This window comes from Dromiciops gliroides, chromosome 6, assembly GCF_019393635.1.
Source record: "Dromiciops gliroides isolate mDroGli1 chromosome 6, mDroGli1.pri, whole genome shotgun sequence".
Lineage (NCBI taxonomy): Eukaryota > Metazoa > Chordata > Mammalia > Microbiotheria > Microbiotheriidae > Dromiciops > Dromiciops gliroides.
In genome coordinates, this window is record NC_057866.1 from 132,536,927 (window position 1) to 132,549,957 (window position 13,031).

The window sequence follows — 13,031 nt, forward strand, 5'->3', positions numbered from 1 at the left end:
CTTATTTAAGTAGCCTGGAGAATTATATATGTCATTTTCACTGTCTATAAATCAGAATTGTGTGTTAAATGATCTGTTAAACTCTAATGGCAAGACATACTTTTGACTGCTTGGTTAGTGTTTCTCGTTCCAGATTGTAAGGAACATTTGAAAGGATGCTACTTAATAAATATAATTCTCTCTGTCTCCCTTTCCCTCTCTCCCTGTCTCTCTCAGTCTCTCTGTCTCTCTCTCTCATACGCACACATACTGAAAATAATCAGTGTTTTTATTAATCACCTCACCTACCCCACCTGTATGATTTCTTGTACCTGAGATAATAAGAACATTAAAATGAATATGATCACAGCATCAGAACAACTCTAGGAGAAGCTTCAGGAGAAAATAGAGCTTTTGTTTTCACTGTTGTTTGTTGTTGTAATCTGCATACTCCCCTTCCCTGGAATATTTGATATTTAAAATATTTTGTTTTAGGTGATAATCATCAAATGATACAATGTAAATTGTACTTGAATAGAAAGTTTTCATCTGATTTTTTCTAGTCCCTACTCCACCACCAAGTCTCTGATTTTGTACATTTCATTTAATTTTACTAACCCTGTTTCCCCATCTATAAAATTGAGATCATAATACCTACCTTGTTTATCACTGGGAGGCATGAGATAACATAATTAAAGCATGCTGAAATATATTAAATGATATATGGATAAGGTACCATCATCATTATTAATTTTACGAAGAATTTAGACAGTTACTCAGAGACTTGACCTCTTTTTGTTCTTTCATCTAGGTTTGTAACTGAAGTCTCATAGTCCTGGTTTTTTCATCCATAAAATGAGAGGTTGTGCTAGATGAGAGGTTCTTAAGTTTATATCATAGACTTTTTTGACAGTTTAGTGAAGCTTAGTAATCCCTGTTCAGAATAACGTTTCATTGCCTACATTCATAATCGAAGGTAAAGCTGTTTCACTTTGAGGTTAGTGAAAGTAAAGATGTGCTGGGTTGTTGTGTTGTTTTTTTTTTTCATCCAAGTGTACATACAGGTCCCTTGACATCTTATCCAGGAGCCAGAGATTAAGAATCCCTGTACTAGATGCTTTCTAACTTCTCTCCCACCTCTAAAATGCTCTGAGCCTGCCATTAATCATAAGCATAATGTATTTACTGTGTATATGAACATTGATATGTATTGATGGTTTTGTTGCATATACAGAATAGAAGGATGCATAGACTCTAGAAATGGAAAATAATGGGGCAGGGAGAGGCTATTCCTTATGTGTCAGTAGATACATCATCCAAAGGAAAATTATATTATGGTTAGATAAATGTACCTGTTTTCCTCCTTACTTATTTTCCCATCATTACTATTTTTTCATTCTTCAGTCCTTTCTTTTAGGTTCCTTTAAAATTAAAAAAGCCAATAATTTCTAAGTGAATGTGTACAATTTTGCTACATATATACATAAAGCATATATATATATATATATATACTATTATCTTATACCATTTTCAATTCATACTACTAAATACCATCCTGCTACTACATAGGACTGACCAATTATGATGAGGGTGGGGGCAAAAGAACATCATTGAAAAGTCAAGTATAATGTTTTCTTTAAGAGTTACTAGTAATAACTTAAAAATTAATATTTTCGGGGCAGCTAGGTAGAGCAGTGGATAGAGCACCAGCTCTGGAGTCAGGAGGACCTGAGTTCAAATCTGGCCTCAGACACTTAACATTTACTAGCTGTGTGACCCTGAGCAAGTCACTTAACCCCAATTGCCTCACAAAAAAAAAATTAATATTTTCCACTAAGTTATAAAGAGATTCTAAAAAAGAGTAGACTAATAGCAATTTCCTCAAGAAAACCTAATGAACAGTTTGGAAGGTTTTTTACAAATATATCAAATGAATGGAAAGATAATATAAATTACTCATAAAAAGCTAGCCTTAGTTTTTATAATACCTGTATATATTGAATTTAATTGCTTAGCTTAGAATGTGGTTGATGAAAGCATTTATGAATTATTGACATTTTCAGTCTACACACTCCAATGTGAAATTCATTAAGAGGTGATAATTTTGGAAACACATCATATGAAGCCATTGTAATACAAGGTGCTTGAACAGCACTTTTATTCACTGATGCATGGGAATTATTTGAACAACATAATTTAAAAACTGAGACTCAGAGATTACTTTTGTCTCTTATTAAATAAAGGATTAGCACTTCATTTGCCAAAAGAGACAGATGTCTGTCAGGTTTTTTGATAGGCAATATATTAAAATCTTAATGAGCATCATGGAGAGGAAGCTTTTCTCCACATAAGTGTTAAATTATTTTGTTAAATGTAAAATGGAAGAAATGGAAAGGATTTATATTTGAATAATAAGAATTAGCAAGACCAAAAGAAGAATTTCATAAATGTTATTTCTGCTGTATAGTGAAATCTCAGGTACATTTGTCAGTTAAGGGGTATGATTTGTGTGTGTGTACATGCGTGTGTGTGTGTGTGTGTACGCGCACATGTGTAGTTTTGCCCTTTTAATTTATTTTGTTTTTCTTCATAAAGCTTCATATCTGCACTGGTAATCTGTTCTTGGAATTTTACAACTGGAAGAGATTGAAGTTGTTTATTTCAATCCAGTCTCCTACTTTATGAAGGCCAACACCTATAAGAAGTCAATTCCATACTTTATAGTGCCCTCCCACCCATGTTTACACTCTTCAAATTCTCTTAGTTCTTCTAGACTTAGATTACTCTTACTTCCTCCATGAACCTTCTGATCATTTCCATTCTACTAAATCTCTCTACCACTTTGAGTATCTAGCTAGTAGTAATCCTCTATCAGTATAAATGTATGAGGCATGTGTGTATATATACCTAATATATGCACATATGTATTTACATGTATGTGTGTTTATTAAATACAATATAGTACATTATATAATACATATAAAATGCCATTAATGTGCTTTGATATATTAATTACTTTATATTAATATTATATAATAAATTTTATTATATAATATAATGTTTTAATATATACATATACCCACACATATATAAACAATTCAAATTATTATATCATTTAATATTATATATACTTATACAAATATATAAATAAATTAAATGCATATTAAGTTATACATAACCACACATATATACACAAGGCACACACTATATATGGCACTCAATAACATATAGTTGAAATCATACAGCTTTCCAATGATTTGTACTACACCAAGTATAGGACCTTTTTTTCAAAGTAAATATTTGTTCATGTATAATGAATAGTGCAAAAAATATTGTTGCCCCTTAACAAAAAACAAGATCACAAGTCCATGAGACATTGAATTGCAACTAGATTTATCACAAAAGAAAGAACATGAATGTGGAACCTTAAGCTAGGAGAAAGAGTTTACAATTCAAACAAGAGCTTGCATATTTATGATATTCAGACAAAGAGAGGAGAAACAGAAATCTCCACCTAAATGGGAGTGGCAGGGGAGGGGAAATCATGAATAATAATTAAGATGGCAAAAATAGTATTCTTTTCTCTTGGGAACTGCTAGGACATGAAGATATGGTGGTCTGTTTATATGCCAGGGTATCAGCTGCACAAGCAGTTTCTCAGCCTAGCGAAGTCTGACTGGCAATGTCTTTTTTTTTTTTTTTTAGTGAGGCAATTGGGGTTAAGTGACTTGCCCAGGGTCACACAGCTAGTAAGTGTTAAGTGTCTGAAGCTGGATTTGAACTCAGGTACTCCTGACTCCAGGGCCGTTGCTCTATCCACTGAGCCACCTAGCTATCCCTTGGCAATGTCTTGACTCCCAAGGACACACAGGGAGTCCAGCTTGGCCTACAAAGAACAAATGATTTCAGCTCACAGGAGCCTTTGTTCTTGATATATTGAGGACCTCCTGCATACTCTGGGTCCAGTGTTTCTGGAAAATATGGCAACTCAAAAAGACAAGGTCAGGCAACCCCTGAACATTCCACAGTACCCTTTTCTTGTACCATAGGATTGTTAAACTTGGGGGATGAACAGCTTGTTTGCATGTATGTGTGTTGCAAATTGAAAATCAATATGGTCAACCACAGGCAATATTGTAATGTAAGAGATTTTTTTCAACCTTGGTTCCTCTTTCTGTGCTATTCCATCCTCCATCTACATGGAGGAAATGAGTGAAACTCCTTAAAGGCTATCCTGCAAGCTTTGTTTTTAAAATTTCTGGAGAACAGAGTAGAGCTCCAGGAAATAGGAAGCACCACTTATCAACATGCACCCTTGCAGAATCAGTGCTTTTGGAAACACTGACTGAGAAATGGAGTCCATGAACTGGAACAGTAGGGAAAGAAGCTGGGTCTGTCATTTTCATACCATTTCCTTCATGTTCCCACAACAACATGTGGGTATGAAAGGTAAACAAGCTACCTAGGAGTCCTGTCAGGCTTGGACTTGTAAAAACTGAAAAAGAACCTCCCTCTATAACCACCTTGAATCACTTTTGACAGTCCCTGAGGCTTCTGCCTTGAAGGAATAGGGAACTGGACTAAGGAGGAGGCAGAGGCTCATGTGAGGGTAGGGTTTGTGCCTCCTCAAAGACAGAATAAATGACATGTCATTGAAAGAATTGTTAGTAAAGAGACACAGGGGAAGACACTAGGTGAAGGGAAAGGCAGGTTGTCATATGACCCTAGAATAACTTTCAATTGTTGAAACCAATAATTTACTTTTAAAAACATTAATCATTGGTACATCATACCTCTGATACATACATTATGTGACCCCCAAGCAAGTCACTTATCTTAGTGTCTCAAGAATCTCCATAAGACATTAAGTTCAAATAAGGTGCTGTTTTCCATTAGGGGAGTGAGTTTCTTTATTGGCAGTTCCCTATATCAGTGAATTCATGAGTCTAATCCCCATCCAATTTACAATTTACTATGAATGAATTTCAGAGATAGCACTATTTATGTGTTGCAAATTTGCATCACAATAATTGTTTATTATTTTAATTTAATTTAATTTAAATATTTGATTTAATTAATAAACAGCCATGATGGAAATCTAATGTCAATTTATAATATCTCGATGGTAAAATAAAATTTAGAGCTTTTCAAAAAGAAAATAAATTAGAGACTGGCTACATTATCTTGTTCTTTTTCATTTCACTTAAACAAATCTCTCCCTCACTGTATTGAAAACAAGGACTACATATTTTTTATGCTTCTTCTTTAACTCCCATAGTACCTAGGCATAGTACAAAGCATTTTGTAGCACTCAATAAATAATTGTTAATTGATTTAATGTGATTGCTTATTTTCATTTATCTAGTTGAACATTTTTTTCTTTTGTACAACTAGTGCTTTAATTTAGCTCCTGTTATGATCTAGTTAAGATCACTTAAAGATGGTATTTTTTTTCCAAAGGTATAATTTGTTTTTGTTTCTTTCCCTCCATACACTGAGTTCTCTTACAGCTAAATACCAAAGTTATATTTGGGTAAAAATAGGTTGGTAATTCAAATTGGCCTCTCACTCTTGGCACAATCTCAAAATAACCAGACTTTGAGTGAAGATTACCAAAAATAGCTACATAGTTTAATTCTGTGAAAATCCAATTTTTAAAATTTATCAACTTGACATGTATGTATGATGTTAGAATATTCACAATAGCAAGTGATTTAGGCTTGAGTCATTAACCAAATGAGGAATTGGTGTGAACAATTCCTGATTTTTCTAAGATATTTTATTTATCAAAAGGATTATCTTTAATGTACCAAAATCAATTAACATTTATTAAGTATCTACCATGTGCAAGGCACTGTGCTAAGTTCTGGGGAATAGGCTTGCTTGCCTAAAACCTATTTATAAACACACATTTAGTGGAAGGATCCATTTTAAAATTTTAGATTTTACCATAATTGCCATACAAATCCAAACCTATTTCCCATCAGGCCCTGTGGTCTGTCCCTACAAAGGGTCCCAAAAGTTGTTGTAGAGAAATGTAATTGTCCTTGACATTAACCGGAAACATTAGGAACATATGTACTTATATTCATTCAACAAAGTTTTGCTTAGGTAGTCCTTTTTTGCAATGTGCTAATTAGATATTAGGAGAAAGATACAAAAGGAAAAGTAAATAAGGCATAATCCCTGTCCTAAAAGAGAATAAATACTAGTATAAAAGAAGTGTGGACAATGGATTCCCTGGCAACAAAAGGGTCTACAGTAGTGAGGGGGATAAAAACCCAAGAAAACTTAGGTGACATAAACTGAGAAAAAAAAAAAAAGAGAATTCCTCAGGCCATTTGTATTGGACTTATATACCTGGATGACTGTTTGTATATAAGGCTATACATATGTAAGCTGTATATATTCATTCTTTTTTGTTTTGTTTTGTTTTGTTTTTTTAGTGAGGCAATTGGGGTTAAGTGACTTGCCCAGGGTCACACAGCTAATAAGTGTTGAGTGTCTGAGGCCGGATTTGAACTCAGGTACTCCTGACTCCAGGGCCGGTGCTCTATCCACTGCGCCACCTAGCCGCCCCTAAATTCATTCTTAATAAAAGATTTCTGATTGATTTCATATTTTATATGATCTAAATCACTCTTTCTCATCATTTTACCAGTAATCAAGAATTAAGTAAACTCGTATCCATAAATGTTTGAATGGAAATGAAGTGTGTGTGTGTGTGTGTGTGTGTGCATATTTGTGAGAGAGAGAGAGAGAAAGAGAAAGAATATGTCTGATACTGATTTATCATTATATTTGAATTTTTATGACTTTTATGTTGTTGCAGAATATGTTTGCTATATTTCTTGAAATTTGGTTGAGGAAGTTTCTAAAGCCATATTAGCTTCATTAAAGAAAAAGTTTTCCAAGTTTCACTTAATGAACAAAAAGGTATTTTTGGCAGTTAAAACTCTCTGTAATTTGCAATGCAATTTGAAAAACCTTGGCAAGACATGCATGTATTCTCTGAACCATGCATTTTATAATTAAAGAATGCAATTCAAAATAATGCATATGAGGGGGACTTGGGTAGAACTAATGACATCTTATTTCTACAAACAATAACATATCCTATGGATAATATCCATTTTATGAAGATTCAAGAATTAAAGAGAAAATGGATCTTCCCACTCCTTCTCACTTCCGTGCTCCAATCTCTTTATTCTCTATACAAGAAGAAGGGAAAAGTCAGGGCAAGAGAAGGTAATAAACATTTATACAGAACTTAGTTTGTGCCAGGCACTATGCTAAATACTTTACAAATATTATCTCATTTGATCCTCTTAACAAAACTTCGAGGTAGGTACTACATTTTCCTAGGTTATAAAGAAACTGAAGCAAACAGAGATTAAGTGATTTGCCCAAGGTCATATAACTAGCAGTGTATGAATAGAAAGCCCAGATTTAATCAGTCAATACTTATTAATACAGTAGCTAGCATATGTCATCAAGACTGGAGAAACATAAGGACATGTATTGCTGTGGATATAGAGAAATAGAATCAAAGTGGAAAAGGACATTCCAGGTCAATTAATTTAACTAGTTCCTCATTTTACAGATGAGGAAATTGAGATTTGGGTAGATTTGGTGATTTCATCAAGGTTATTTTGGGAATGGGTATCACAGGTGAATTTTGAATGTAGGTCTTGTGGTTCTTTCTTCCATGCCAAACTGCCTCCACCTCTTAATTAACATCACCTTGGTGGATAATTTAAAACATATGTTGAGGAGCAGCTAGGTGGTGCAGTGAATAAAGCACCAGCCCTGGGTTCAGGAGGAGCTGAGTTCAAATCCAGCCTCAGACACTTGGCACTAGCTGTGTGACCCTGGGCAAGTCACTTAACCCTCATTGCCCTGCAAATATATATATATATATATATATATATATATATATATATATATATATATATATATATATACATGTTGAACATGTGATTCTAGCTATACAAAGTCAGTTTAATTTTTAAGGCCTCAGTTTTAAAGCCTTAATAAATCAGTAATATTTATCAATAATATTAGTGTAACCTGATAGGCAGCAACCTTGACACATCTTAAATATTAGAAAGTTTGTCAGAGATATAGCATATATGCTTTGCTTTCCCTCTCACTCCCCTTGCCCTAACTCAGGATTGCTGTTTATGGGTGTTGTGATTTAGAATTATTGGATCAGTTCACTTTGGCTTTGAAAACAACCAATAATGAGATGAATGGGCTATAGCTAGTCGTAAGATGGACAAGACCAGTGCAGTGTTCCCCAAAGCAGAGATGACTAATAAAGCTTAATCCTGATTAACCAAGAGCTATTATAATGACAAGCCTCTCTTGAATTATACATTTGTCTATGTTCCATCAATTAAGACCAAGACCAGTGACATTAATGTAAATTATAATTAGAATCATAAATGAAATAATATATAAGTGAAAATATTTTGAAAAAGTGAAAAATATCCTAAAGATGCAAGATGGTTTTCCAAAGTGAGGATCAGTAAAATATTGGTATTTTTTTGTATTACCTACTTATACTCTTTCAATCAATATTTCTTGAGAACAGGAAGACTATTCTCTTTTACCACACCATTGCATACATACACATATACAATGAGATGAAGGGATTTTCTTATATCAATTTTGTATATTCCTACGTAGTAGAGTACGTAAGAGTAAGCTCATATTATCTTAATATAGCCAAGTTTTAAAATTTCAGTGTGAACATTTACATCTCAGAAATCATCAAATGTTGCAAATCAGAACATGATTGATTGTTTTATTCATTGTCTAGACATAAGAAAGTGATGAAAAATATGAATATCGCACATTAAACTTAAAAGTGTGCCATGCTTTATTTTAGAGAGCCAGTTCTTAAAGATTTATTAACACATCTCTGTCTATATGTCTCCTTCCATTAAATTGTATGTTCCTTGAGGGTAGGGACTATTTCACTTTTGTCTTTGTAACCTTACTACCAAGCATAGTGCTTGTTTATAGAATAAGTGCTTAACAAATTCATGTTGATCAGTACATTAATTTCAAGTTTAATAGTCTAGGAGATTCATTTGGGTTTTGTTTTTTGCTTTTTTGGTGAGGCAATTGCGGTTAAGTGACTTGCCCAGGGTTACACAGCTAGTAAGTGTCAAGTGTCTAAGGCCGGATTTGAACTCAGGTCCTCCTGAATCCAGGGCCAGTACTCTATCCACTGTGCCACCCAGCTGCCCCTAGGAGATTCATTTTTAAAAAGAAGGTTGTGTTCCTATGTGTGAAGTTTAGAATTTAAATAACTGGGGCAGCTAGGTGCAGCAGTAGATAAAGCACTGGCCCAGGATTCAGAAGGACCCAAGTTCAAATCCAGCCTCAAACACTTGACACTTACTAGCTGTGTGACCCTGAGCAAGTCACTTAACCCTCATTGCCCTACCAAAAAAAAAAAAAGAATTTAAATAACTTTTATCAGAACTAGTAAAGCTGGAAAAGTTGCATAGACTGAAACATCTGTAGAAGAATTTGAAACAAGGGAATGTTTTAAGGTTACTGATTATAAATGCACAGATATAATGACAAGAATTTTTGCTCCTTATGACATGTAGGTATTTATCTTGAGGATAAGCCCCATGTGTCATAATGAAGGCTTTATTGTTTATGGTAGACAACACAGGGAATGGAAATTAAAAAAAAAAAGCTTTATTGATGTTCTTTTTAAATTATTGCCACTCCCAGATTATTCACTTGCGCCCCCAATAAAATGCTCCTTTGTAACTAGAAGTAGAGTTAAGCAAAAATCAAATAAACAAAGAAATTAAAAAACAAGAACATATTGGCCAGGTGTGACAGTGCACGACTTATTCTACACTCACAGTCCACCATCTTTCTGGAAAAGACACAAGGCATGTTTCACCATCAGTGTTCTAGAGTTATCATTGGTTACTGCAATGATAAGAATTTTGATGTCTTTCAGTGTGTTTTCATTCACATTATTGCAGTCATTGTGTAACTTACTCCCTTGGTTTTGCATACTAAACATTATAAAAATGTGCATGTTGCACATTAGTGTTTTTTCCTGTATTTTGACTATCCCTTGTATTCCTAGCAGGCTACAGAGGTATTCTTCATTTCCAGATTTAATTCAAGATACTGGCTGGCCTCAGTCCATTCCCCTGTGAATGTAACACCTGAGAAACTGCCATCCTAGCTCTTATCCCTTCAGTGACAGCTTTGAGTAACGGGTGAGGTTTAAGCTGTGTTAAGACTTTTGTAAGGTGATAGATATCAGGAGAGGACCAACAGCTCTACCACTCCTTCCAGCAATAGCAGAGTTTGGATAAGCTCAAGTCTAACTGTGGTCAAGACAACATAGTGCACCTGTTTAATTTAAGCTTTTGACTGAGAAATATGGAAACATACAATTGGTCCATTGCACACTGTGGGTGCTCCAGGAAGATTGTTGGCAGAGATAAATTATGGTAGTCTAGGCTATCAGGAAGAGCTCTTGAAATAACATTAAACATGACACTGAGGAATTGATATGATTAGTGACTCAGAAGGCATCTAAAGAGTCATAACTATTATGATGTTATGGACAGATCTTTTCAAGGTACAATCGTATACCTTTCAAGGTATATGATCATTTGTTTGTGGTTAGGAGTCCTTTCTATACTTAATGGAGAAATATAAGGGACTTCTTAAGAGTTCTGAATAAAAAAAAAAGAGAGATTAGGCCAAGGCAGAGAAAATAAAATTGCTCAAATGTAATTGTCCATTATTTTAATGAACCCACTTTGGTTCATTAAAAAGCCTTTGGTTCAAGTCCCCCTAAAGCCAGATCTTCTCCCTACATCTTTCACCTCTATGTAGTTGACTCACATTGTAAGGATTGTTCTTTAAAAATACATGTTCTTGGGCAGCTAGGTGGCACAGTAGATAAAGCACTGGCACTGGATTCAGGAGGACCAGAGTTCAAATCCGGCCTCAGACACTTGACACTTACTAGCTGTGTGACCCTGGGCAAGTCACTTAACCCTCATTGCCCTGCAAAAAAAACAAAACAAAAACAAAACAAACAAAAAAAAATGTTCTGCTTAGTGCTCTTTTGGGCTTCAGCTTACCTTTAATTACCTACTGTGTCACAATCGTTTTCTTCTTCAATGACTTAGGGCTTTGATTTTAACTTTTGACTCCAGTCATTACATTTGTTGTATTTGTTTTATGATTCTTACTGCATTGTTCTCATGGAACCAGAGGATTTGTTTAAGGAACAGGAAAATTCTTTTTATATCAAGTTGGTGCAGTAACTGCATCATTATTTCCCAACAATTTGCTTTGACTTCCTTTGCACTCAGATAAAAATTATAATATACATGACTCCAAGCATCTCAAGTGTGGGCTCATAATTTCCTCTCCTGCACAATCCATGATCAAACTACAATGGGTCTATTTGCTATCCTTTCTTGGGTCCTGTGTACTGGCTGCCCCCAGGACTGGAATGCTCTCCCATATAAACATACTTCGTTTTCTTCAAGACTTAGCTCAAATCCAGATTTCTCTAGTAGGCATTTTGCCTTGCACCACTACCAACCTAGCTGTTAGTGCTTTCTCCTCTGAGGTTACCTTTCATACACTCTGTATATAATTGTACACACCTAATTATTTATATATTTTTTTCCCATTAGAATGTGAGCACCTTCAGGTCAGATATTGTTCTTCCCTTTCTTTGGGGGGTTGTTTTTTTGTTTTTTGGGTTTTTTTTGGTCAGGGCAATGAGGGTTAAGTGACTTATCCAGGGTCACACAGCTAGTAAGTGTCAAGTGTCTGAGGTCCTCCTGAATCCAAGGCCGGTGCTTTATCCACTACGCCACCTAGCTGCCCCTCTTCCCTTTCTTTTTATCCCTAGAGCTTAGCACAGTCCTTGGCACACAGTAAATGCTTAGTAAATTCTTGTTGACAGTATCTAAATAGTAATAATCTAAATATAAGGCCTAGATATTCAGAATCGATTCAATGCTTCATGTTAAGATACTATATAAGGTAAATACCTACGATTAGACTAGTGTGAGTATACCAATGTTGACACCCACATAATGATTACAGATTTTTTTTCTATGAAAGAAAATAATTATTTTCCATATAGCATATGATATCTAAGTGTGGGTAGGGGAAGAAAAGGTATTCCAGTAGAGTTTTCAGTTCCTTTCATTTAATGCCTAAATGTCGCCTTACTGTGTATCTATCTCGAATGTCTATTAGGTCATAGAAACCTATTCTTTGGCCCTGGGAAATTAGTTTCAAATTAGAGGTTCTGCTGAGTAGATCAATTTCTGAAATGGATTATATAGGAAAGGCTGTTCATTTAAACAGCCCTGTGTTCTACACTATGTGATAAGTGGGACTAGCTCAATTATTGGAAAGCCTTTTGTTACAGTACCTGAGATACCCTTACAAATGGAAATATTGGCATTCCTTTTATGAATATTATATATCCCTTTTCTATGGTCTGGTATACTGATGCATTTATACTATCTTATTTTTTATTAATTTTATCTTATTTTTCAGTTTTTAATTCAAATATTATAAAATGTATTTATTTTAAATCAAGCTTGAATTAAAGCAATGCATTTTTAACAAATTGATGTCCTATGAATTACATATGAAATAAATTAATATTTCCTTTAAATTTGAAAGAGGTAAAGATAAAGGTGCCTAGCCAATACCGTACCATTAATCTATTCTCTTTTCTTCTTTCTCTCTTTACTTCTCTCTCTCCAATAGAAGTGGAACAAAAAGGTAATTAAATACCTTTCATAAATTATATATATATTACTTATTTTAGGCTAAGTTATTTAACAGTTTAACATATAGTTTAAATATTTTTGTCATTAATTTTTACCTATTTTATGAAAGCTTATTTAGTCCCTCTGCTGCTCAACTTCACTAAATAGATCATTAAGATTAATTAGAGGCAGTTTAATCCCTTTATCCTAAATTTTTTTTAAAGAAGTTTTATTTTATTCCCATTATTT

General features: G+C 34.2%; 1 protein-coding gene across 16 annotated transcripts in view; it reads left to right on the forward strand.

The window, feature by feature from the left end:
• Positions 1-13,031, forward strand: part of ADGRL3 (adhesion G protein-coupled receptor L3) — a 971,834-nt gene that overhangs the window by 614,170 nt on the left and 344,633 nt on the right. For all 16 annotated transcript variants that reach the window (XM_043972867.1, XM_043972872.1, XM_043972873.1 and 13 more), the window contains exon 6: positions 12,781-12,795. In XM_043972867.1, coding sequence (XP_043828802.1) covers positions 12,781-12,795 — 15 coding nt within the window. The remainder of the gene's footprint in view (positions 1-12,780; positions 12,796-13,031) is intronic.